Raw genomic sequence first — 26613 nt, forward strand, 5'->3', positions numbered from 1 at the left:
TCTTTTTGGGTTTTTCAACTTGGCAATTTCTCTTAGAGAATTGTTGGCTGATTGACCCCAATAAAGAAGTTTGCTCATTCTCATCCAGGTCTGAGGAGTTTTCTCTGTGTTTTGTTTGTAGTAATTATAGTAAGTAAGTAAGTTATCAGTTAAGTCTAAATAAAACAGTCTTTATTAACCAAAAGTCTGAGTGTGGAGGTCACCCTGCGATGTGGCCACTTGGAGGTGGGCTCGAAGTTCCGACATATTCATGGTCAGGCTTTAAGCTGGTTTAGATCCTACCTGTCTGATCGATACCATTTTGTAGAATTAAATGGTGAATCCTCCAGTTTACTACCAGTTAATTATGATGTCCCTCAAGGATCAGTTCTAGGACCTCTGCTCTTCTCAATATACATGCTTCCATTAGGGAACATCATTAGAAGGCATGGGATTAGTTTCCATTGTTATGCTGACGACACACAGTTATATATCTCATTAAAACCAGATGAAATAGCCACAGTGTCCAAATTAACTCAATGCCTTAGAGAGATAAAAGACTGGATGAGCTGTAATTGTTATTTTTTATTGTAGTTATTAAACTCCAATAAGACAGAAATATTACTTATAGGTCCAAAAACCAGTGCACAGAAACTCTCAAAACTTAACTCCCATTTAGAGGGATGTACTGTTACTAGTAGCTCGACAGTGAAAGACCTGGTGTTTATTAGACAATAACTTGTCTTTAAACTCATATCACCATATTACAAACACAGCCTTCTTCACCTTAGAAATATCACCAAGCTGAGAAACATCCTGTCTGTATCTGATGCTGAGAAGCTAGTTCATGCCTTCATGACCTCTAGACTGGACTATTGTAATGCATTACTAGGTGGTTGTCCTGCATCTTTAATAAATAGGTTACAGTTAGTCCAAAATGCAGCTGCCAGAGTTCTCACTAGGACAAGAAAGTATGACCTTTAACCCCAATTTTATCATCTCTACACTGGCTACCTGTTAAGTTTAGAACTGATTACAAACTGCTGCTACTTACGTACAAGGCTCTTAATGGTTTAGCTCCCATGTATCTAACTAGTCTTCTAACACGTTACAATCCTTCACGCTCTCTGAGATCACAAAACTCAGGACTTCTGCTAGTTCCCAGAATATCTAAGTCTACTAAAGGTGGTAGAGCGTTTTCTTATTTAGCTCCCAAACTCTGGAATAGTCTTCCTGATAGTGTTCGGGGCTCAGACACACTTTCCCAGTTTAAATGTAGATTAGAAACTCATCTCTTTAGTCAGGCGTACACATATTACATCCCATAATATTGTGCACTATTACATCAGACTTGCAAATTTTATGAACAGCAGATATGTTAATTCCTCTCCACTGCTTCCCTCTTCTACCCATCCTGAGGCATCCAGAAATTATACCAGCCCTGATCGTCTTCTGTGCGATGAAGATTTTGGACCACTGAGATGAGGCCGACCCAGCGAACCCTGAGGCATCCAGAGATCTACCAGCTACACTTAGATTCTGCTATACTAAAAAGATCTGAACTCCATGTGGTCTTTTACATCACTACAACATTTATCAGACTGTATATATAATATATAATCACACCCCCAGTGTCACCCAGATGAGGATGAGGTTCCCCTTTGAGTCTGGTTCCTCTCAAGGTTCCTTCCTTTACCATCTAAGGGAGTTTTTCCTCTCCACAATCACCTGAGTCACCTCAGACTTGTTCATTGGGGATAAATACAAATACATTGTGAACTAAATATGTCTAATATTAATCTTGAATTTTGTATTCTATTAATCTTTATATTATTCTTATATTAACCTTCTCCTCTATGTTTATGTTCTGTAAAGCTGCTTTGAGACAATGTCTACTGTAAAAAGCGCTGTACAAATAAACTAGAATTGAATTGAATTGTAAAGAACAGGTAGAAGAGCCAACATGGGATAAGAGTTTTTTATTTTGAGACAAAACCCAAAAATAAAAAACATCCACTTCCATTCATAATTTATTTTATGACCCCTCATCTGAGTCATAAAAAGTAAATATACATTAACAAATACATTGTGGATATTTTGAAAACGTCTTAGAAAAATTAAAAGGCTAAATGTCTAAAAAGGCTAAATTGGGATCACGATAATCCTGTTTTTTTGGATCAAAAATGATCCAAATCCTTCTGACAAGTTTTGAACACCACAAAGTGAAGGTTTGATCCAGATTAAAACTAGGATTGGATTTCGTAATCTAATCGGATTTCAGATTCCTTCTCTCCCTTTTGAACAACCCATTTTCAAGATCCGATCCAATCCGATAACCAAAATCTGATCAGCTTACCTTTGAACAACTGGCCCTTAGTGTTTTATGACCCATCACACCTACATCGATCTAAAGGTGCAGGATATTTGTTGGTACCTCAAGTACAAAAGTCTCCAGCAGGGGGCAGAAGTTTTTCTCACAGAGCCCCACAGTTATGGAACAGACTTAAATTAGTGTTCAGGACTCAGACACAGTCTCAGTGTTTAAGTCCAGGATAAAAACACATCTGTTTAGTTTAGATGTTTATGAATAGCTTTTCCCAGGTAATGGAGCAGATCTGGAGGGTTCATGGTTACAGTCTGTTTGGTGAACTGGGAGGTCTGGATGTTGTCTCCTTACCACCATCCCAAGTCACTCAGGTTTACAGACTGTGGAGCGGTGGGACACTTTACATCCCAGGAAGTCCTCATGTCTGTGTCACCTTCTGGGTCTAGACTTTTAGTTATGATGTCATAGCTAGTCTTGATGGAGTCCCTGTCTGCACTTTACACATAATGTACATTGTCAATCACCTGATTACAGTCACACCTAACAATTTTCTCCTCTCTCTCTCTAAAAAAACCCAAAAAAAAACATTGCATTAAAACATTAATGCCAGACATTAAACAAAAACCTTGAATAGTTTCAGCATTAACTTTATTTTGCACATACACAATAATAAAATGCACAAGATACCAGTTTAGATCTCATAATGTTTAGCAGGTTCTGTCTGCTTCTCTGGATCTCCACCATGTTCCAGATAAAGGTTGTTGTAGGGATACTGCTTTGGGGCCTGCACACAAAACCAACACAATTTCTAATACACAAAAATAATCAATACATTCAATCAATGAAGTGAAAGACAAGCAGAAACTAGCTGATCTCCTGCTGGGATTTGAAAACATTAGAGTTTAGAGTTTATACAGAGTGTTGTTGAAAAAAAAAACACCTTGAAACACCTTGTTGATTACAGAGGAGAATCAGAGGAGAATCAGAAGACAATGATCAGACTGGTCTGACCTGACAGAAGAGCACAAGTGAATCTCTGGTCATGTCATAAAAGTATGTGTTGGCCAGTTAGATGGAGAGAGACACGACTGAGAAACCCCTTCACCATAGAGTTGGACGCTTGGGGATGGTCAACAGCTTCAGGTTTCTTAATGTTCATGTTACTGAGGACTTCACATTGTCCACCCTCAATAAGGGACTAGTAAAGAAAGCTCCCCAGCACCTCTTCTGTCCACCACAGTACTGTTGCTCATCACAGATTTTCTGTTTGTCTGCAGCATTTTGTGTCAGTTCTAGAGACTGTTGTGTGTGAAAATCCCAGGAGGAGGGCAGAAGTTATAAAAACTCAAACTAACCCATCTGACACCAAGTCGTACCACAGTTACAGTCTCAGAGATCAGACTTTTAGTTCTGCTTTACATGAACAGGAAACTGCAGCTCTTCACCTGAATCTGTAGGATTTTATACATTGTGCTGCTGCCACGTGATTGGTTGATTAGAAAACAATGGTGTTCCTAATAAAGTGGACAGTGCATGTGTATAGTACGGTTAGAGGTGCTACACAGGAGGGAAACCTGTTTGTGTGTTTGACTGAACAGCCAAACATTAATAAAACACTGCTATACACTTCAGTCTCAATACAGTCCAGATTTGTGTGTTTGATGTATTTTCTGTACATTTATTATGTGTGTGTAGTATTGCTACTCTAAAAGGTATATTGCCCTAACGGCTGTACTGTACTGTACTGTAGTGTGTGTGTATGTGTGTGTGTGTGTGTGTGTGTGTGAGAGAGAGACTTACTACAGGTCGGTAAGCAGGGAACACCTCCCCCAGGCCAAACATGACCATCATGAAGGTGAAGAACCCTAAGAACCGCTTGCACATGGTGGACCAGTCGACAGGGCTGGGAGACGTGTCCACTCTGTTCCTGATGTACATGTCAAAGTCAAAGTGCATCCACACACACACACACACACACACACACGTTGAGGATATTAAAGCCTGTACACACACGTGCTATAAATTAGATTTGATTAGGTGTGATTATATTGACAATGCAGATCCCTGAATCCAGACGGACTTTAAGATGTCTACAGACATTATAATGTACATTTATCTGGTGTAAACAACTGAGCACAAGTCCTTGGTAAGGGGTCCAGCAGGGGCAGCTGGGTGGTGCAGGGGTTTGAACAGAATGCCTTATCCATTGAGCTTCCTCAGTCCCAAACCCAGGGGATGTAAATCATTATGCACGTTATGATTAGTTTCAGTTTGGTTGATTTCGGTAAGATACAGTTCAGTTTGTTTGTGTGATTAGTTTTGGGTTGATTATATTTACATCTACAGCATTTGGCAGACGCTGTATCCAGAGGGACGTACAGAAATGCTTAAGTCTCTATATTATACATTCTGTATACATTTCTTTTTGCACACTACATTTCAATACCTCATTTAACTGCTGCTACTACATACGTTTGTACATGTTTATAACTGTTGCGCAATGTACTTTATAATACAATATGCACACTGGAATGATCGTATCTTCTTATGGAGCTACTTCATCAGTCCTGATATTCTACCCCTGGTTGGAGTCTCAATACCTGGTGGTCACCCTGTCAGGGATTGATCTACATGGTCATCAGTGTCTCATGGGGTTGTTGTGTATGAAGCCACCCGGAGACGGTCATGTCTTCTTCTGTACCAATGTTGTGTCAGTCAGCTGTATGTTCTGGTGTTTATCAGCAATCAGGTCTGAGCTGAACTCAGAGGTTATGATGACCCATTAGTTCCTCAGGAGCTCTCGGCTGCACTGTTATAAACTGTCGTAGAAAGGACATTATTTACATTTACACTATTTACTGTAGAGTGTCACCCAGATGGGGATGAGGTTCACTTCTGAGTCTGGTTCCTCTCAAGGTTCCTTCCTCTAATCATCTCAGGGTGGTTTACCTCGCCGCCTCCGGCTTGCTCATTAGGGATAGGGATATATAATATTTTTTATTAATATCTTTAAACTAATTTTGTGTGCGTGTATATATATATATATATACACCCTTTTCTGTCCTTGTCTCACACTGTTGCACTAGGACTTAATTCCTTAGCTCTGGTGTTTTTTTTGCGACTCCATGATCCTGGAGAAACTTTGTCTCATGTCCCTGTGTACTGCATCAGCTACATACTGCTAAAAGGACAATAAAAGCTACTTGACTTGATCTTATTCACTTTGGCCAGGTGTGATTGGGTGCGAGTGAGTGTAGGTGTACCGGCTCTCCCCAGTTCCTCCGCAGGTCTGGATGGTCCCACTGGTACCAGGGGTCTTGCTCATGCTGGGAGCGGTCCGGCAGAGCCGGGTAATCGCCATAGCTACAGCAACAACAAACAAAAATAAATCAACATCTGACACTGATTGCTCCATGAGCTTCGTTTTATGTGCACAAAATATACTCTATAAATGAAAGTGTGTTTTATTTATTTATTTAATTAAACTACAGAACTGAATACAGAAAGACAACCGGGACACAACACCAGACTAGACTCCACAGCACAGAGCGTCAGTACCAATAAAGAAGAGTGATCAATTTCCTGATTTGTTTATTTATTTAAAAAGGATTACTGTAACATTCTGAAGGCCATTGGTTTGTGTTACAGATGTGGCTGAGCATTTTAACAGGTGACACATATATGTGTAGTATTTCAATAAGTATGACACACACTGAGTGTTCATTCAAATTACCATCAATACACCCCGGTGTAATACACCCAGTAAACCCAACACACCCCGGTGTAATACACCCAGTAAACCCCGGTGTAATACACCCAGTAAACCCCGGTGTAATACACCCAGTAAACCCCGGTGTAATACACCCAGTAAACCCCGGTGTAATACACCCAGTAAACCCCGGTGTAATACACCCAGTAAACCCCGGTGTAATACACCCAGTAAACCCAATACACCCCGGTGTAATACACCCAGTAAACCCAACACACCCCGGTGTAATACACCCAGTAAACCCAACACACCCCGGTGTAATACACCCAGTAAACCCAATACACCCCGGTGTAATACACCCAATACACCCCGGTGTAATACACCCAGTAAACCCAATACACCCCGGTGTAATACACCCAGTAAACCCAATACACCCCGGTGTAATACACCCAACACACCCCGGTGTAATACACCCAGTAAACCCAACACACCCCGGTGTAATACACCCAGTAAACCCAACACACCCCGGTGTAATACACCCAGTAAACCCAACACACCCCGGTGTAATACACCCAATACACCCCGGTGTAATACACCCAATACACCCCGGTGTAATACACCCAATACACCCCGGTGTAATACACCCAATACACCCCGGTGTAATACACCCAATACACCCCGGTGTAATACACCCAATACACCCCGGTGTAATACACCCAATACACCCCGGTGTAATACACCCAATACACCCCGGTGTAATACACCCAGTAAACCCCGGTGTAATACACCCAGTAAACCCAATACACCCCCGTGTAATACACCCAGTAAACTCAATACACCCCGGTGTAATACACCCAGTAAACCCAATACACCCCGGTGTAATACACCCAGTAAACCCAATACACCCCGGTGTAATACACCCAGTAAACCCCGGTGTAATACACCCAGTAAACCCAATACACCCCGGTGTAATACACCCAGTAAACCCAACACACTTCGGTGTAATACACCCAACACACCCCGGTGTAATACACCCAATAAACCCAATACACCCCGGTGTAATACACCCCGGTGTAATACACCCAACACACCCCGGTGTAATACACCCAACACACCCCGGTGTAATACACCCAGTAAACCCAATACACCCCGGTGTAATACACCCAACACACCCCAGTGTAATACACCCAACACACCCCGGTGTAATACACCCAACAAACCCAATACACCCCGGTGTAATACACCCAATGCACCCTGGTGTAATACACACAATACACCCCGGTGTAATACACCCAACACACCCCGGTGTAATACACCCAGTAAACCCAATACACCCCGGTGTAATACACCCAACACACCCCGGTGTAATACACCCAATAAACCCAATACACCCCAGTGTAATACACCCAGTAAATCCAATACACCCCAGTGTAATACACCCAACACACCCCGGTGTAATACACCCAACACACCCCGGTGTAATACACCCAACACACCCCGGTGTAATACACCCAACACACCCCGGTGTAATACACCCAATAAACCCAATACACCCTGGTGTAATACACCCAATACACCCTGGTGTAATACACCCAATGCACCCTGGTGTAATACACCCAGTAAACACCGGTGTAATACCCCAACACACCCAGGTGTAATACACCCAACACACCCCGGTGTAATACACCCAGTAAACCCAATACACCCCGGTGTAATACACACAACACACCCCGGTGTAATACACCCAACACACCCAGTTAACAAGCTGACTGGTGTGGGGTGTGAATGCCTTATGCCACATAAACAAATTAGCCAAGTGTAATAAGTAAATGTAGCTTTTTACTGGTTCACTTCAACTGGAATTCACTGAACAGAAGGTTTTATTCACCATAATTCATGCAGTTCAGCCTACACAATGTTAAGGTTTGATGTACTGTAACACAACCTCAGGTTATACGACTTCAACAGGTTCTATTCTTCACAGCAGGACTGCCTTTCACACACACCTTCATTTTTGTAGCATATACACACCATAGCTTTCAATATGGAGTCCTAAAAAGTACACTAACCTTCAAACCCAGGTGGAAAATAAGTACATCCTATAAGTAATACACAAAGCGTGCGTACGCACAAAACGGGGCTGGAAACGTACGTGTGTTGAATTGGGTCCAGTATTAGAGAGGGAACATGCCAGAACCATGCCATCCCAGTCCAAATACAAGTCCTCACCACTCTGGAGTTCTTGGCAACCGGCTGTTTCCAGTGGGAATTGGCAGACAGGTAAATTATTTATATAAAAAAAATATATATATATATATAAAAGTAATCCTCAACTTTGTCTCTAAAACCTTTTTGTATATGAAATAATTATATAATTCTATATCATCTCACCCTATAGGTCTGGTGTATCACAGCCGTCCCCGAGTGCCATAATATCTGTTGTTTTGAATGGAGATTAATACTTAATACTATACTTAATATTGGTAGTCGGTACATCAGGTTCCCTACACTGTGTGAGATACATCAGGTTCCCCTACACTGTGTGAGATACATCAGGTTCCCCTACACTGTGTGAGATACATCAGGTTCCCCACACTGTGTGAGATACATCAGGTTCCCCTACACTGTGTGAGATACATCAGGTTCCCCTACACTGTCTACACAATGTCTACACAATGTCTGGTTTCCCAAATGTAATCAGCACAATTGACTGCGCTCATGTTGCTATAAGGGCACCATCTGAAAATGAATTTGCTTATGTTAACAGAAAGCATGTGCATTCTATTAATGTGTAAATCAGATGTGACTCCAACACGACCCTCACAAACATTGTGGCACGCTGGCCTGGTTCAACACATGATCCCTTTATCTAGACACATAACAGTGTAAGGAACAGACTAAATGCAGGCGCAGTACGTGATGGCTGGCTTCTTGGTGAGTTTAACAGTATTAAAAAGTAGAAACTGTAACAATTTTGTTTAATATAATTATAACCTGCAGGCGTACGCCATTGTTGGCTTTTGGACGTACGTAAACTTTTAGTAGGGGTCCTACACACAGTTTTATAAATGAGACCCCTGGTCTGTGATTTTCACACCTAAACTACAGATGCAGTTTAATCTATTTACACCATTTATCAACAAAGTGTAACATTTTCTTTTCTAGTGTCTCATGACTCCAGCAGTCTCCTGTCTAAAGATCTGCTGCTGTGTCCGATCTGTGTGGATGTGCTCACTGATCCAGTCACCACTCCATGTGGACACAACTTCTGTAAGAGCTGCCTTACACAGTGCTGGGACAAGAATAAACACTGTCGCTGTCCATTATGTAACAAGAAATTCACCAAGAGACCTGAACTGAAGATTAATACAACACTGAGAGAGGTTGCAGATTACTTCAAGAAGAAAAGTGGTTCTGACAAACCTGAGGTTCTTTGTGATGCCTGCAGTGGAGAGAAGCTGAAGGCCCTAAAATCCTGTCTGGATTGTGGACTGAGTTTCTGTAAAATTCATTTAGAGCCACATTATCATGTTCCAAAAGTTAAGAAACACAAACTAATAAACCATGTGGAGAACCTGGAGGCCTACATATGCCAGAAACATGAGACAGTTCAGGACCGACTGAAGAAGATAAGAGAGATCCAACACTCAGTAGAGCAAAGCAAAGTGTGTACAAACATGACATGAGTTTATATCTGATACATTCAGTAGTTTTATTCTTATTTGTAGAAATGAACAAAGTTCACTATCAGTGTTTTCTGATGGAAGTGAAAATGTGTTCCTCCTTTAGAGAAGCACAGAGAAAGAGAAAGCAGACATTGTTGAAGTCTTCACTGCTCTGATTCGCTCTATTGAGAGAAGTCAGGCTGAGCTGCTGGAGATGATGGAGGAGAAGCAGAAAGCAGCAGAGAGGCAGGCTGAAGGACTCATTAAAGAGCTGGAGCAGGAAATCAGTGTGCTAAAGAGGAGAGACACTGAGCTGGAGCAGCTCTCACACACTGAGGAGCATCTCCACGTCCTACAGGTCAGTGTTCCTCTCTCTGCTCACTGACAATGCAGAACATCACAGAACAACACTCACCATGCTGAGGGATTTCTCCTCTCTCCTGCTCTACTGTAGATTTACTCCTCCATGTGCAGCCCTCCACACACCAAGAACTGGACTGAGATCAGCATTAACACTGATGTGAGTGGGGACACTGTGAGGACAGCTCTGTCTCAGCTTCAGCACACTCTGAATGAGAAACTCACTAAATCACTCAATGACAAGTTAAAGGAAACAGGTGAGAAATTATTTTGTACTTTAGATAAAAAAAAGTCTCTAATAATAGACTAAAGTAGATGTTTTAGGTATATATGTTTTGCAAAATCTAAATATTAAATACCAATAATTTATCTGAAATCTAAAGACGTGATGTTTTGTTGTAATTCGTTTCCACAGAACTGAAGAGGATTCAGCAGTATGCAGGTACAGTGAGCTTTCTGATTTCCTCTCATTAAAATGTACACATCAGCATCACACCACTGCATCACCAGACTTATCATCATCTGTAGATCTCTCCAGATACAAGGAGTATTAAAGTGTCTCATTATCCTCCTCACTATAGCTCCTTATTACTGCCATGTACTAAAGCCCTTAAACCCTTTACTACTTTAGAAACACTGATCATCTTCTTACATTTCACTAATAAAATAATGCAGGAACAGATGTATGTTTGTACAGAGATTAACTTCATACCTTTTTTAACTGCATGATAAAAGATGGCTTTCTTTGACTATCAGTGGTAAATGTAATCTTTATGCAGTCCAAAAGGTGAGAGTTTTAAAGTCATGCAGATAGAAAAGAGTTTTTACACCATGCAGTGTTTCTGTCATTTACAGATAAACTTGAACATAAAAGTGATGAATGTATTCTACAAAAATATATTTTTACACTAACACTAAACTAAAAGGAAACTCAAAAAGAAACTCAACTCAGTGTTGGATGTGAACTGAAGACATTTCCACAGTACAGTGAACAGATTAAATTAATCATCGTGTCATTGAAAGCTGGTGAAGATTTAAATAGAAAAAACCCATTGCTGTGTGCTTTAAACTGAATCTTCCATTAATCCCTAATTTTATTCTCGTCATACTCAGCTATACCAGATGTCAAGATGGACAAAAGGTGCAGCATCTGTAGTAATGGAAGCAATTCCACATACAGCTGTTTGTAAGTAATTTGCATTCTGATAAACAGACCTGTCTCATCCATCATTTTTTTCTGGCTGGACTTCTCATCACCTTAAACTCACTTGCTGAGGCTGAGGATGGTCTGAGACAAACATCCTAAAGATCATCATGAGATAACTGTGGATGGTACCACAGAGAAACTATAACGATAGCTGTGGATGTTCTTCCTCTGATGGCCTTAAGACTGAAATTGCTTAGGACAGTTTGCACTAAATTCTCCATCAATGGAGTAATAAAATGTCATTTCATTTGGATATAATAGACTTGGATTTAAAGCTCAAGGTTTCATCATCTCAGAGTTTATCCTGCTTCTGTCACCTCTGGCTTTCTGATGAAGGATCAACTGAGATTGTTTAATGAGGTTTTAATTGTTTACTAAATGCACAACTCCAACTAATTATCTACCATAAGTGTGATTTGTTCTCCAGTTACAGAGAGGTACAGAAACATCACACCCGTTCCTTAGCTCTGTATGTTTCTTACTTGGTATAGAGAACGGTGAGGTCGGCTCTCCATTGTCCGTGGACTCCTTTGAATGGTCCTTGATTGTCCCCTCACCCGGATCGTCCGTGGACAAGTCCGCATCCCCAGTGTTGCTCTCTTCCTCCACCCCCCTCAGCTGAATGTCATTGTCTACAATGCATGGGTTATAGCATGTGCGTTATACTACAATCAGGAATAAACTCGATTAATAATTCAGAGCTATTAGATATAAGAGGAGGAGGAGGAAGAAGAAGACATACTGTTCATACAAACAGTGTTATGTTTAAATGAACAGCTTTAATTAGCTTCATACGTGTCATTGCACTAAATTTTACAGCATTTCACTACAATTAAAAAAGAAGAGCTGTGTTACGTACACTTACACACCAACGCAACATCAGTTTATCCTCAAATTCCTTCTAATGTTCAGCATTTATTCAAAGGTACAAAGTAGTTTGTTGAAACGCACAGAATCAGAGAGAATTATTCCATAACAAGACATGAAACAGGGTTTGGTTTGGCTAAACAGACAGGCTACTGAACTCAAATAAAGCAGAAATTAGCTTCAAAGAGTTTGTCTCTGAAGAAAAGAGAGAGAAAATGAAGAGAGAGCAAACAAGGGATTACCTTTTCATCAGACTGCAGCAAAAAGCATGGATACACACACACACATCCACACAGATATACACAAACATCCACACACACACACACACATCCACACACACACATCCAAATATACACACACACACACATCCAAATACACACACACACACACATCCAAATACACACACACACACACATCCAAATACACACACACACACACATCCAAATACACACACACACACACACATCCAAATATACACACACACACACACATCCAAATATACACACACACACACACATCCAAATATACACACACACACATCCAAATATACACACACACACACACACACACATCCAAATATATACACACACACACACACACACACATCCAAATATACACACACACACACACACACACACACAGATACAGAGATATATACACACACACACAGATATATACAATACTTAAACACATTTGTGCGCGCACACACACACAATGATGTCCCTGCTGAGAACATCAAAAGCATGTTTATTGATTAGACATTAAGTAAAGTGTATTAAAGTTCTGTTTTACTACAAAGTACCAACAAAATAGTGCAGATTATCTTTTTTTGTCTAAATCACATTTAATATTATAATTATTATTATTATTACCAGATTATATAATTAATTAAAAAAGCTAGAACTTTATGACAACTGTATATACACTGTTTGATACTGGCAAGGTTTTTTTTAAATTAATAATCATAACACAATAATAACTAAATGTACAGGTTTTGTGTTTTTATTAGTTCTCTTCATTCTTATTCTTTCTCTCTCTCTCTCTCTGAAAAATCCGTTTTACTTTTCCAATACAAATCAACTCAAATCCTTCTTTGGATCTCATTAACCTTATATACTATAGAACTAAAAGATGGACTTAAATGTCATTTAAATAGAGAGTGATGATCAGCCCGTCTGTTTAACCTTTACCTGAACACAGCAAAGGAAACGAAGGGTCATCGGAGACAGAAGCACAACAATCATTACCGTTCTCTCGCTCGTGTCCACTTGATGGTTCGATCCCGAAAAAAGTCTGTATGTGGGAGTTAAATCTGAGACAGAAAACAAACGGAGATACACACAAAAAATCAAGTGTTAGGGGAACTAAAAAAAATGTGCACTAAGTTATGGAATTATTTTTTAATATTTGTAGAGTTTACATTCATCAGTGCCAACACACAGAGTGACGATGGTGAGTTTTCTTGATGCCGTGGCTCATTTTCTACCTCAATGAACAGCAAATATTTTCATTTTCATTGAAAATTCAAATGATGTAAACTCCCTTAAGCCTGTTTCATTATTGGATCAGAATTTTTATGATGAGCCAAATTTCTTCTCATCTTCAGCAAAATATCGTCCTGTCAGCTGTGATACGTTTTCGTATTCGGCTTATAGCTGACTTAAACACACTCACTTCAAGTCCCAAAAACTTCAGGGCCCTTGTATATGAAAATTCTTAGAAAAGACTTGCTTAACATTCTTAGGATTGTGGTCGTTTCCCCGTAAAATTAAGGAGAAGATCCCAGTAAAGATAAAAGTTATTCATGAAGCATCTTAACCCTTAAAAGAGTGCTTAAGGTCAAAAAGTGTTAGACGTGAGGAGGACATTTAAGAGGCTTAAAGAGTTTCTTTATCAGAGGAGAAAATGGCTGAAAGGAGCAGAAATGTGTTGTATATAATATTTAATAACGATAGTGAGTTAATAAGATGATACAGATTAGATCGTGTAGGGATTATTTTATTTTGTGACATCATATTTTAATAATAACATCAACACAGTACAGAAATGCCAGATATTCTGCTGCCATGTCATTTAGAGATACACCAACATCTCAGAAACAGCCAAAATTCTCTCATTTGGAGCTACGACATTTCTGTGCTGTTTCATAGGTGTTTACATGAACAAAATGTATTATTTTAAATTTATTTTGTTAGAACATCTCTAATATGATCGGTCACGAAGGGAATCCCTGCATGATATAGCCTTAAATATCTTAGCATAGAGACAACGTAATGGCTTATAAGAGACCAGATTTTAAAAGTGCCCCTTTATTAGACAACCAATCACAGGCTTCAAAAGAATGTGGCATGCCTAGTAACAGCGTTAAGCCCCGCCTCCTCTCTAAGATAAATGTATTGTCCTTGCTCAGAGATGCTCCGAGTTCGGTCCTGAATCACTCTTAACATAAGCTTCCTAGTTAGAAATGTTTAAGCTATATGAGGAGCTGTCTGAGGTCATTCTTTATGAAGACGGGACCTGGATTGGCAAAATTGCAAGCACATGATTCTTTAAATTACTTACAATGAAGACATGTATGTAATTAAGGTGCGTCAAGTGTAGTGTGTCATAGAAAGTAATCAAAGAGGCTTTGGCTTTAGTGCACTGTGATATCACATGATGTCTTGGCCCAAATCTGCAGAAAGTCTGTGTTAATGCTCCACTAAATATCAGGGAATTTGCTTGATTTTTCGTTCATTTCTGTGCTCACAAATCCTGGAGGGCCTTTTTATATATTTATACACACACTCACCAATCAGCTATTCCTTTACTGGAACATATTTAATCAGAACTCATAACACATACTGATGGACTTTAACCACGTCTACCTACTAAACCTTAACACAGCTTCTGATGCGTCAGAGGAAGGATGGGAGGCTTCACTGTCCCTAGCTGGTATTTGTTATACGCTATGGGGCAGTCAGCTGGTGGGAGAGCAAGTATAAGGGAACCAACCTGGGGAGAAAAATTACCCATAATATAAATCCTCTGTACTCACATCGTGATCAAAATGTATCCCACATACATGACCACCAACAGCAAACTTTCCCACCTGCAAAGAAGACGACGGTGTGTAAAGGTCCAATTCTGCTAATCACACCATCAACAATCAGCAGAAACACATCACACACTCACCATACGATCTTCCCATCATGGGTAATCTAGAGCAGAAAAAGAACAGAGTAAGATGACTAGAAATATTAGAGCACAAAAAGGAAGTCAAAGTGACATCACACAATGGTGTGTGTGTTCAAATGAGGTCTACAGATCTGATCAAACTGATGAAATGTGTGTATTACTGAGATATTACTGAACACACAGAGTTCTGAATTTGTGTTTGCAGTAGAACTTACACCAATCAGTGCCACAACAGACAGCATGTATGCGACTGAGTCCCGAATCACAGCCCACCTCTTCAACAGCAGCACTTGACACCACACACACAATTTGACTACTCTAAGCCGGTTAGTGTTTCTTTGTTTCTTTAAAAACTATATTACGATACAATGCATCCTGATTTCCAGTGGTTAGGGAGGCAAGGGCCATCGCTCTTACCTTCCACAGCTTCTTCAGAGAAGTCATAAGGTCACCACACACAATATGGAGTGCCAGCAACATATACAGACCCTGAGAGGACACACATACTGCATTATACTCCATAACACACATCTCTATATCTATTTATACACACACACACACACACACACACACACACACACACAGTGGGGCTTAAAAGTTTGTGGACTTGGGTCAGAATTTTCTATATTTCTTTATAAATGTGACAAAACATCAGATTTAAAAGTCCTAAAAGTAGACAAAATGAACCCAAAGTAGCAAATGAGAAAAAAGTTTTACTTGTCCATTTATTTATTCAGGAAAATAAATACATTCAGAATAACGCTGGGTGGGAAAAGTAAGTGAACTTCTCGTATTAGCAGTTAATCTGAAGGCCAAATAAGAGGAGATCTGTTCATCATTGGGATGACAATTCTGTGTGTCAGATTCAGTTTATAGTTTATTCCTTGAACTGAAATTTTCAGGCAGCCTTCATGTATTTTTGTACATTTTGGGATATCGCTTAGCTTTGAAACTCTGGCCTAATCATTTAAATATAACAAATACATCATGAAAGACTTTTATTTTCTATTTATTTTTCATGTTGTATCCACCCTTCTGATTTGACCTGCGTATTTAGCATCGAGGATTTATAGTCATTTCAGACCTACAGAGAAATGGGATCATTTATAAACACCTCACTAAAGTTAATGAACCTATATTTTTAAGGACCAGGTCTGGTTTGGAAAGATACAAGGCAGCTATAAACTAAACCTGGTCAATAAAATTGGCCTCTAAACATCACCGATTGAATCGTACGCAGCTAATTTACTGGGAACCGAGTCATCGATATGTTCTTCAGTCCTGTAGCAAGAAAACTGGCATGATGAATACATGATGGAGCTGCCTTCTTGTGTTACTGCAGCAGCCGGAGCTCCACTAGATCAGCAATAGGGGGCGACACAGCACCGGAAAGCAGGTCAGAGTCACAGACGAGAAGAGTGTGAGCTGTAAAGTCATTACGCCATCCTATAGTGTGTTACATAACAAGGAGCAGACTTTAATTGGTGCAAACTGGCAAGTGAAGTTAAGCTGAGTGTTAGGATAGGGGCAGATTATCTGGTGCAGCAACAGTGCCTCGAAAAAGAGCTATCAGGGTTTATTTGTTTTAATATATTGTTAATAATTTGTATATAACTGTTACTTCACTGCATATATTGTGTAAACTCGTCACCCGACTCGTCACCCGACTCGTCACCCGACTCGTCACCCGACTCGTCACCCGACTCGTCACCCGACTGATAGCCTACATTTCTTACTGTATTTGGTAATCTTTGATAACATTAGTTAATAGAAATACAGCAGATCATTGTTCATGTTAGTTCACAGTGCTTACTGACGTTAACAAGTACAATTGATCTGAATGTAACTTATTAAATGTTGAAATGAACATTAACACATTAATATGTGAAGACGACTGAGAAACAGATTCCAAGGGACCGTCTGCAAAGTGCAAAACCCGAAAATACTATAAACAGTCACTAACCTCAGTGTAATACACTGTACTGTCACCAGCTCACATCACTGATGTCCTGATAGTTATACTACAACACTTATTTGGGGGGAAATGTCTTTTACTTTGGGGCAATTATTTTCATATTAAAAACTAAAAACTATAAAAACAGACATTTCTCCCAAGTAAGTGTTGTAGTATAACTATCAGGACATCAGTGATGTGTGCACTGAGTTTGGTGAAGTTATTGACTGGGTTTTTTTCGGGTTTTGCACTTTGCAGACGGTCCCTTGGTTCGCACACAGATACTTGTGTATTCTGTCACCGCGGAGGAAAAAGCTGATATTGAGGAGAACTGTGTTGTAGCTGCCTCTCTACATTACTGCGGTAGAAAAGAGGTGTAATTTGTGTAGTAACAGAGTTTAGCTCAGGAGTTATTGACTCAGGAAACTCCAACCTGTGAATATGTGGCCGACTTTACTGAAGTCCTGTTGATTTATAGCCAAAAACATCGGAATTTAAAACGCCGAACCAGCGAAGCCCTAGCGTACATTAAACTGTTAAACTGAGGAAAATATTAGCTAATTTGACCCCTTCGTCAATTAAACTAATAACTAACGCTTAATAACATGCGATATTGACACATAATGCTGCATATTTCAATGATATGACTGTAAAGTGCCATCACTTACCTGAACGTAGCTCACACAGTCGTGAGGAAAGCAGAAATGTCTCCCGCTGCCCGAGTCTCAGTCACATTCGCGCCGTAGTCTCACGCCACCTATAGGGGGGAAGATGCATAGCAACCTGAGGTGTGGGACGGAGGATGTCTGCTGAACTCGATTTCAGGATTCCTGTTTTTTATTTTAATAAAACAAATGTTTACCAGTCGGTGTTTGTCACTGTGTGCCACAGCTCAAATACATATGGTTCTCATGTGTTCGTTGGTATCTGGGCCATATACCTCAAAATGAGTTGTGAACCAAGAGAACATTTCCCGCCGATTTTAAAGTTATGGCAAAACAAATATGGCCACAATTTGGCCCATATCTGTTCAGCCACGTCACATCTAGGCCATATGTGTCAGATAATACGAATAATACCCACATGTGGCCCAAACGTAATTACTATCTGGTGTGTGTGTGTGTGTGTGTGTGTGTGTGTGTGTGTGTGTGTGTGTGTGTGTGTGTGTGTGTGTGTGTGTGTGTGTGTTGCAGCAGCAGCACCTCCTCCATCTGCCCGGTGGTGTTTATGGACTCACCTACCTGGGTGAGGACCCCGACATTGCCCAAAACCCCAGCAGCACGCTGCAGAAGACGCCACCTGCACCACAGCAGCTTCGCCATATTAAAGCACTTTATAAATGGTATGGATGCGGACAGGGTCGTTGCTAGTGGGGTGAAAGGTGGTGACAATTACAGGGGCTCCCACTGCCCAGGGGACCCCACACAATCCAGCAGTTATACTATATAGGCCCCTGTTCTGTGAATAATTCTAATATTAATAATAATCGTATGTCAAAGATCTTAATGAAAACCACAGAAACATACAATTTGATATAATAAGTCTTCCAAATATCAGCTCGTCACCCCTCCCTAAAAATGGTTTAGTCCGATAGGAGGGATTCATTAATTATTCAGTCAATGACAGACATCTGAGGGACCCAATAAATCGTAAGTCCCACCCTAGCTTGTGAAAAGGACCGATCGGTGTGTTACCAGCGTGAAGCCCCCCACCCACCCAACGCAATACTTCAGCAATAGGAGGGGCGATGACGTCATCAGCCACCCCACCTGCTCCAAATTTAGCCAAAATAGTCTCGATCGTTTGTGCTTCGTTTGTTTTTATAATATTTAAATAATATTAGGTGGTCACTCACTCACTCACTCACTCACTCACTCTAGATACTTGAACTAGATACAAATCAAACTACAGAAGTCGTTACTAAATCAAATTTCTGGCCAATGTAAGTACAAGGTTTTAACACTGTCAATTACAACATTATTAGTTAACTTCATGAATAGTACAATATACAATAGAGCTAAGATTGTCGATGTTTACTGAACAGAAAACTCATTGCTAATATAATACTGCTAATGAAGCTATGACATGCTAATTACAATTGCACATCTGACCCATGTTAGATTTTTTTAATACATTGTACATCCAGGGGTCAATATTGTTCGTAATATAAGATATATTATCCTTATATATTATTACTATAATATGTATTCAGACCAATATAGTAATGCATGAAAATAGGTTTAAACTGTACATGACATTTTTGAGTCAGGATTATTTAAGTGAGTAATTATGTTTTGCTTATCCCAAATGCCCAAGAAACCAACAGTTGACAGGGATTCCATTTTCGCCGTCTTATGTTCAGCAAAAGATGCCATAGTCCAAAATGGAAATATAGCTACACCTAATCAGAGTATCTGGACAGAGCTTAGTAAGCAGCTAGAAAACAAGATGACTGCAAAGGGTCTATACACCTTTATTAAATTAAACAGACACAACGTCTGGGCTGGTTTAGGATTTACTCATGAAACTGATCATGAAACAAGTGGCAGTAGTGATGACGCTGATTTTGAGCCAGGGTCCCAGATTCCTGCACTTTTGATCTTGAAGTTCCATTTCAGAAATGGATTGAATTCATGCCTGAAACAGTCAAAGACAAAAACAAGTTCTCTAAAACACAAAAAAGGGAATACACAATTTTGAAGCCTGGAATCTGGACACATGTGATAAATCATCAAATTTGGCAAGAAGTGAAATGCTCCTGCACATTTGCCTTTAAAAGAGCCAAGGTCTATCCATCAGCCACTGAGACATACATTGAAACCAGAGGAAACTGTAAGGAGTGTCATGGCCACATTCACAGAAAATGTGACAGAGAGCCTGAAATAAACTGCCCAGTGGTTTAATTAAAAACACTGATGGTTCCCTTCACACTGGCTGTTCCAAGCGTGTAATGTCCGGTAACTTGTTGTGTGCAGGTTTCCAAAGAACTTTGTGAGGGTAGAATAGAACCCCATGTATGGAGGGCATCGGAGGCAACCAAGCTGGTGGATTTCGGAGATCCTGAGCCAAGTCATCTGCCTAATTTGGCCACCCTGTGCAAAGCAAAGCAAGAGAGAAATGACTTGGAGTTAGGTGACAAGGATCCCATTTTGTCTCTGCAAATGTTAAAATACAGTGAACCTCACAGTGGCAGCATTAAAGACATTGGACTGAACAAATTTTTCTGTCACTATTGGAGTCAAACACAAATGTACATGTACAAATCCTTATCAAAGACGTCTACTAACCCAGTTGTGAGTTTTGATGCAACTGGCTCAGTAGTGAGGAAACTACAGAGACCAATTGGCAAATCTGGCCATATATTTTTGTATCAGGGTGTTCTGGCAGAACTCCAAAAGAGGTTGTGAGTGACTTTTCTCTGGCTTTGCTCGGAGCTCTGGTCAAGGCTTTTACTCCTCATCCTGATCTAAAGAGCTACATCAATGAGTGTTATGGTGTCTTACTTTGTACTACACTGTACCAGCTCCCGACGTCCTCTGTGGGACGAAGCCTTTGGACGTCCACTGAGCCGAGGCCGACTCTAAGAATCCTGAGACATCTCCAGTTAGACTCTGTGGTACTCAGGAGATCAGAAGTCCTTGAACCTCACACCAATACAACATTTAACTGACTGTATATTACAATCACACCCCCAGTGTCACCCAGATGAGGATGGGTTCCCCCTTGAGTCCGGTTCCTCTCAAGGTTTCTTCCTTTACCACTTTAAGGCAGTTTTTCCTTGCCACTGCTCCCTGAGTCACCTCAGACTCGCTCATAGGGGAATAAATACATACACATTGTGAACTATTTATATCTAATAATAATCTTGAATTTTTTACTCTGTTAATTCTTGTTCTTTTATTATTCGTTATTTCTTTTATTATTCCTTCTGTTTACCTTCTGCTCTGTGTTTATGTTCTGTAAAGCTGCTTTGAGACAATGTCTATTGTAAAAAGTGTTATACAAATAAACTTGAATTGAATTAAATGTCAAGATAGAGAGTAACATTGAAAGCTTGACGTGAAATCAGGTTTTGTGTCAGCAGTATAAAAAACACACAATCAGCAGCGGCAAAAAACCTGAAGATCTAATTATATTTATATATGTATATTTATCTATATACATTATTTTTCACTTATATTTTCATAATTTATATAGTTTTTTATACAGTAGATACTTTTTTATTTATCTATCTCCTTTTGGTTTATTATACCAGACAGATGTAAAAAGCATGTCACTGCATGTCGTACCCTGTATGTACGTGTATGTGACACATAACTTTTGGTTTTTAAACTTGGAGACTGTTCCTTGGTTTGTTATTTTATTTTCTTCTACTTACACTAGAATTGTTTGATTATTTGAAGCAGATTTTATTTGTAATTTGACTTTACATATATTACACACATTTTTCTGTATTACACTGCTTTTAATAAAAACAAGGCCTCCCATTGTAAGGATCCTGAAAAGGCAAAAAGGTCTAAGTCTGACTCTGATAGTTATATATAATACATATAATATCATATAATATATACATATAATATAATAACATATAACACTGATGTGTTATGGAAGACCTCATATATAAAACCATGACCTAAAATTCCATGTCCAAGGGAATACAAAGATTTTAGATCAATAGCCTTTACTTCAGTAATTGTGAAATGTCTTGAATGATTGTTACTCCTGCACTTAGTTCAGATGGTAAAAGATAAACTGGATCCTTGGCAGTTTGCCTATAAGAAAGGTCGCAGTACTGAAGATACAGTCGCTGCTTTGGTGCATATCCTCTCTAAACGTTTAGATCAATCCAATACAACTATAAGAACCCTGTTTTTAGATTTCTCTGCATTCAGTACCATAAAGGTGGACATATTGGTGTCAAAACATGTACAGTTGGGTGCAAATTCTCATTAGAGTCATTGGTATATCTCATTCCTTACTAATAGAGTTCAGAGAGTTATAGTGGATAAAACATTGTCATCTGCTATCACAACAAATGTTGGAGTACCCCAAGGTTGCGTCAGCTCCACCATACTTTTCACCTTGTATACAGATGACTGTCGACCTGACAAGTCACATCAGTATATTTTAAAGTATTCTGCTGACACAGTGTTAATATCTGTGCTGAACGATCGGGACAGTCCTGGGTTTCATCAGCAGGGTGTGAATAAGTTTCTTGAATGGTGTGAGAATAACGATCTTGTCATTAACATAAGTAAAACAGAAGAGATTATATTTGGGTCTACATGCGACACTCATATAATGCCTGTTTTTATCCATAATAGTAAAATCAGACAAGTTAAAACATATAAGTATTTAGGTGTAACGATTGATGACGTTAACATGGAAGGATCACATCGATGCTCTCTGTAAAAGAACAAAGCTGAGAATGTATTCGGCGTCTTAGGTCTTTCGGCGTAAGCAAAAAGATTCTTCTTTTGTTCTTTACGTCTGTAATAATGAGTGTACTGCAATATTACAACTCTATTTGGTATAAAAGCCTGTCTGTTAAGCTAAAAACACAGCTGTTTAATCAATTAAAAATCTGCTCAAGGATTGTTGGCATGTCTCTAGAGAAGCTTTATGACTCAACTTATTATAATAATTTGTTAAGACTGGCTAATAATATAATTTCTGATCCCAATCATGTTCTGCATAATGAGTTTGAACTACTACCATCAAATCGGAGGTACAGAATCCCACCAGGCGATGCTTGAGCTAAATGAGACACTTAATCGTAAAGTGTTGTAAATGTGCTGGGGTTTTTTTTGTTTGTTTTTTTGAGTTTGTGGATTATGTGATGTTGTGTAAGTGATGATCGCTGCAAACATAGAAAATATTCTGTGATGCAAGAAATATTTCAGACATGTTCTGACAATAAAGTATCATCTTGTGTTTTCAATACTAACCCAGTTAGGTAATAATAGTGTGGAAGGTTTTCTACACAATCTGAAAACAAGTGTCACTGAGGGACACGTACGTCAGTATAAATGACTTCAGGTGTAATATCTTTTTGGTCAGAGCAAAAGAGGGGATGAAGTGACTAAAATAAAGTCTGACAAGATATTTACATGTTTACATTGTCATCATTTGTGAATATGAGAATCAGACTTCAGAGCAACTGTTCAAGACTGAACAAGAAAAAAGAACTGAAAACATCATACAAACATCATACATCATAAAAATATACATGTTTATTATTGTTTTGTGAAGTTTAAAAGGATGTTACATTAAATTTAAAATGAAATAGCAATATAGTGCTGAGGTGGTGAAATGAACTTCCAATATAATACAGGTTCAAAAGCGTATAAAAGATTCATTCCCATACACAGTACCTGTACAATAAGGCAGTTAGCTGTTGCTGGTGAAATCTGTGATCACTACATTGCTATTTTCCATCTAGATGTAATTATCAGGAAATGTAAGCTGAAACTCTGGTCTTTTCTCAGATAGTTATGTTTTGTTCAGACTTCAAGTTTAGCAAAACCCAAAGGATTTGTCTTTCTGTTCTAATACTCTCGACTGTATAAATACAATAAATATAAAAGTCTACACACCCCTATAAAAAGGGAAGTTTTAACAATTAAAGTTACCTTGAACGCAGGTGTCCTTCGAAGTCCCTCGGTCTTCTAACAAAGGTTCTGCTCCAAGTTCTTCTACCTATTCTATTGATTGTATCTTTAGATGAAGAAGTCAGACTTAAACCTTTTTGTCTTTTCAGGATCCTCACAATGGGAGGCCTTGTTTTTATTAAAAGTAGTGTAATACAGATAGATGTGTGTGTAATATATGTAAAGTAAAAGAAAAGAAAATTACAAACAAAAATCTCCTTCAAATAATCAAACAATTCTAGCGTAAGTAGAAATAAGTAAAATGCAAAGATAAAACAAACCAAGAAACACTTTCCAAGTGTGAGCCTGAGTTTGTTCTCCTGATGCACTCTCTATAAGCAATAACAGAGTATAACACAATGAGCTTGGCTCTAGGTGAATGCACACCGATAACTGGTTCTAAAACCCTATTTATACCATTTATTAGTATGATCTCATAACGTCATTCTGCATATCGTCAGGTCTCTGATGACCTCATGCTTCTGCAGAACATCCTGAGATGTCTCCTCAGCTGCACGGCTGATTGTGTTCTTATGCTGCTGACACAAAACCTTGTGATTTCCTTTTTAAGCTTTCACTGTTACTCTTTGTCTTAATATCTAAACATAATGAAAATTATATAATTTCTTAATCACATAATGGTGACATACACTCATATAAAGGTAAAGGAAACTTATCATTATAAAAATGGAAAAGACTTATAACAAAAAAACGGAAAAACTTATAACAATTCTGTAATCTTCTTTCAGCAAGATGATGGGTCTTGACCCAACTGTCTAGGTACAGTGTCTGTTCCTCTGTGTGTTGAATCAGGCTCCTTCTAGATCTTTTCTTTACAGATTTAATCAGATATATTCAATTTCTTTATGACAAATAACAATTCCCCCATTTCTTTTAGTTTATTTTCCACAGCTTCCCTTTTCCTCGCTCTCTGTCTTTGTTGTCTTTTATTTCTTTTCTCTCTTTTTGCTGCATTAATTTCACTTTGTTTCTTTATAGTATTGGATGAGATTGTCACATAAGGATAACCATGTGTACGTTGTATGGCAGTTACATGTGATATGGCAGTTACTCCACTCCTAACATTTCTATTCACAAGTTACTCTGGACACATTTTTGTCTAAGCTTAAACAGGAAAACAGAATGTTGGCTTCTACAAAGCGACATAAAAATATCGATATCAATGTAGTTTATTTCTACATTATTACCTAAATTAAGTTGCGGTTCTTTCATCTGACGTGAAGACCAAACAGAATGAAAATACAATAGAAGCTGTACAAAGACAAATGCAGTAATGTTACTCATTGTGGAACTGTGTCTTGGTTAAATGATAGTGATTTAGAGCTTAATTTAAAAACACATTTTAGATCTAATATACATTTGCAGGTGAGTTCTTCACTCAGGCGGATGTTGGTGTAAAGACCATCATTGGATCAGGACTCTTCAACATCCTCTTCATCACTGGACTGTGTGGGATTGCTGCTGGACATGTGTGTGTGTGCTTCTTCTGTGTGTCTGTGTGTTTTAAATAAATAATGTACATTTCTACATTTTGGACTTTTATTTATGTTGCCTAGCAGCTATGGATTTTAGTTTTTCTATTATATAGGTGAACATATAGGTGCATATATTTGTGCATATGTACCTATATAGGTATATGTATGCACGTATTTATATGTACACATATGTACATATAGGAAAATGGCCAATTTTATATATGTCACATGTATTTAAAACCTATATCAAAACCTATATTGAAACATATGCTTATATAGGTTATTTCCATGTGGGTTATTAGTGACTAGATATTTATGCTATTTTCAAGAATGCTTATCAAGTCAATTTTGCTTACCACATTGGCAGATTATTATTATTTTGCTTGATTCTAGTACAATTTAACTAAGCATGTCTTGCTTGTTTCAAGAGGGGCATTTTTTTGCAGTGTGACTACACAGTTTATGGGAATAAATTGTGTATTTCCTTCACAATTGTCACAAAAAACTCACTACACTGTCTGGTCTCTCTGCGCGTTGCTTTGCGAGATCATGACTGCTGCACGAGTCTGCGTGAAAATATGGGGGTGTGGCGTGAGAATATGGGGGTGTGGTGTGAGAATATGGGGGTGTGGAGTGAGAATATGGGGGTGTGGCGTGAGAATATGGGGGTGTGGCGTGAGAATATGGGGGTGTGGTGTGAGAATATGTGGGTGTGGTGTGAGAATATTGGGGTGTGGGGTGAGAATATGGGGGTGTGGAGTGAGAATATGGGGGTGTGTCGTGAGACTATGGGGGTGTGGTGTGAGAATATGGGGGTGTGGAGTGAGAATATGGGGGTGTGGCGTGAGAATATGGGGGTGTGGCGTGAGAATATGGGGGTGTGGCGTGAGAATATGGGGGTGTGGTGTGAGAATATGGGGGTGTGGTGTGAGAATATGGGGGTGTGGCGTGAGAATATGGGGGTGTGGCGTGAGAATATGGGGGTGTGGCGTGAGAATATGGGGGTGTGGCGTGAGAATATGGGGGTGTGGCGTGAGAATATGGGGGTGTGGTGTGAGAATATGGGGGGGTGGAGTGAGTCTTACGCTGAATCCGTGACAGTTGGCAGCCTTGTATTCGGTAAGCAGCAAGCTAGCGCTAATGTAGCAGCATTAATGTTAATATATTATTAGTATTTATATCCGTTTAGATTAGCAGTTAGCGCGTCGCAAATATTTTACATT

General features: G+C 39.2%; 2 protein-coding genes across 3 annotated transcripts in view; one reads left to right on the forward strand and one right to left on the reverse strand.

Annotated features, from left to right (window-relative positions):
- LOC113637319 (sodium/potassium/calcium exchanger 1-like) overlaps positions 1 to 26613 on the forward strand; it is a 319664-nt gene that overhangs the window by 70245 nt on the left and 222806 nt on the right. The gene's annotated exons all lie outside the window — the stretch shown is intronic.
- LOC125140919 (sodium/potassium/calcium exchanger 4-like) overlaps positions 2937 to 26613 on the reverse strand; it is a 40273-nt gene continuing 16596 nt past the window's right edge. For both annotated transcript variants that reach the window (XM_047811822.1, XM_047811823.1), the window contains 5 exons: positions 13361 to 13425; positions 11729 to 11878; positions 5569 to 5668; positions 4106 to 4232; positions 2937 to 3089 (listed from right to left, as the gene is read on the reverse strand). In XM_047811822.1, coding sequence (XP_047667778.1) covers positions 2997 to 3089; positions 4106 to 4232; positions 5569 to 5668; positions 11729 to 11878; positions 13361 to 13425 — 535 coding nt within the window. In that variant the 3' untranslated portion in view covers positions 2937 to 2996. The remainder of the gene's footprint in view (positions 3090 to 4105; positions 4233 to 5568; positions 5669 to 11728; positions 11879 to 13360; positions 13426 to 26613) is intronic.

This window comes from Tachysurus fulvidraco, chromosome 3 (assembly GCF_022655615.1).
Source record: "Tachysurus fulvidraco isolate hzauxx_2018 chromosome 3, HZAU_PFXX_2.0, whole genome shotgun sequence".
Taxonomy (NCBI): Eukaryota; Metazoa; Chordata; class Actinopteri; order Siluriformes; family Bagridae; genus Tachysurus; species Tachysurus fulvidraco.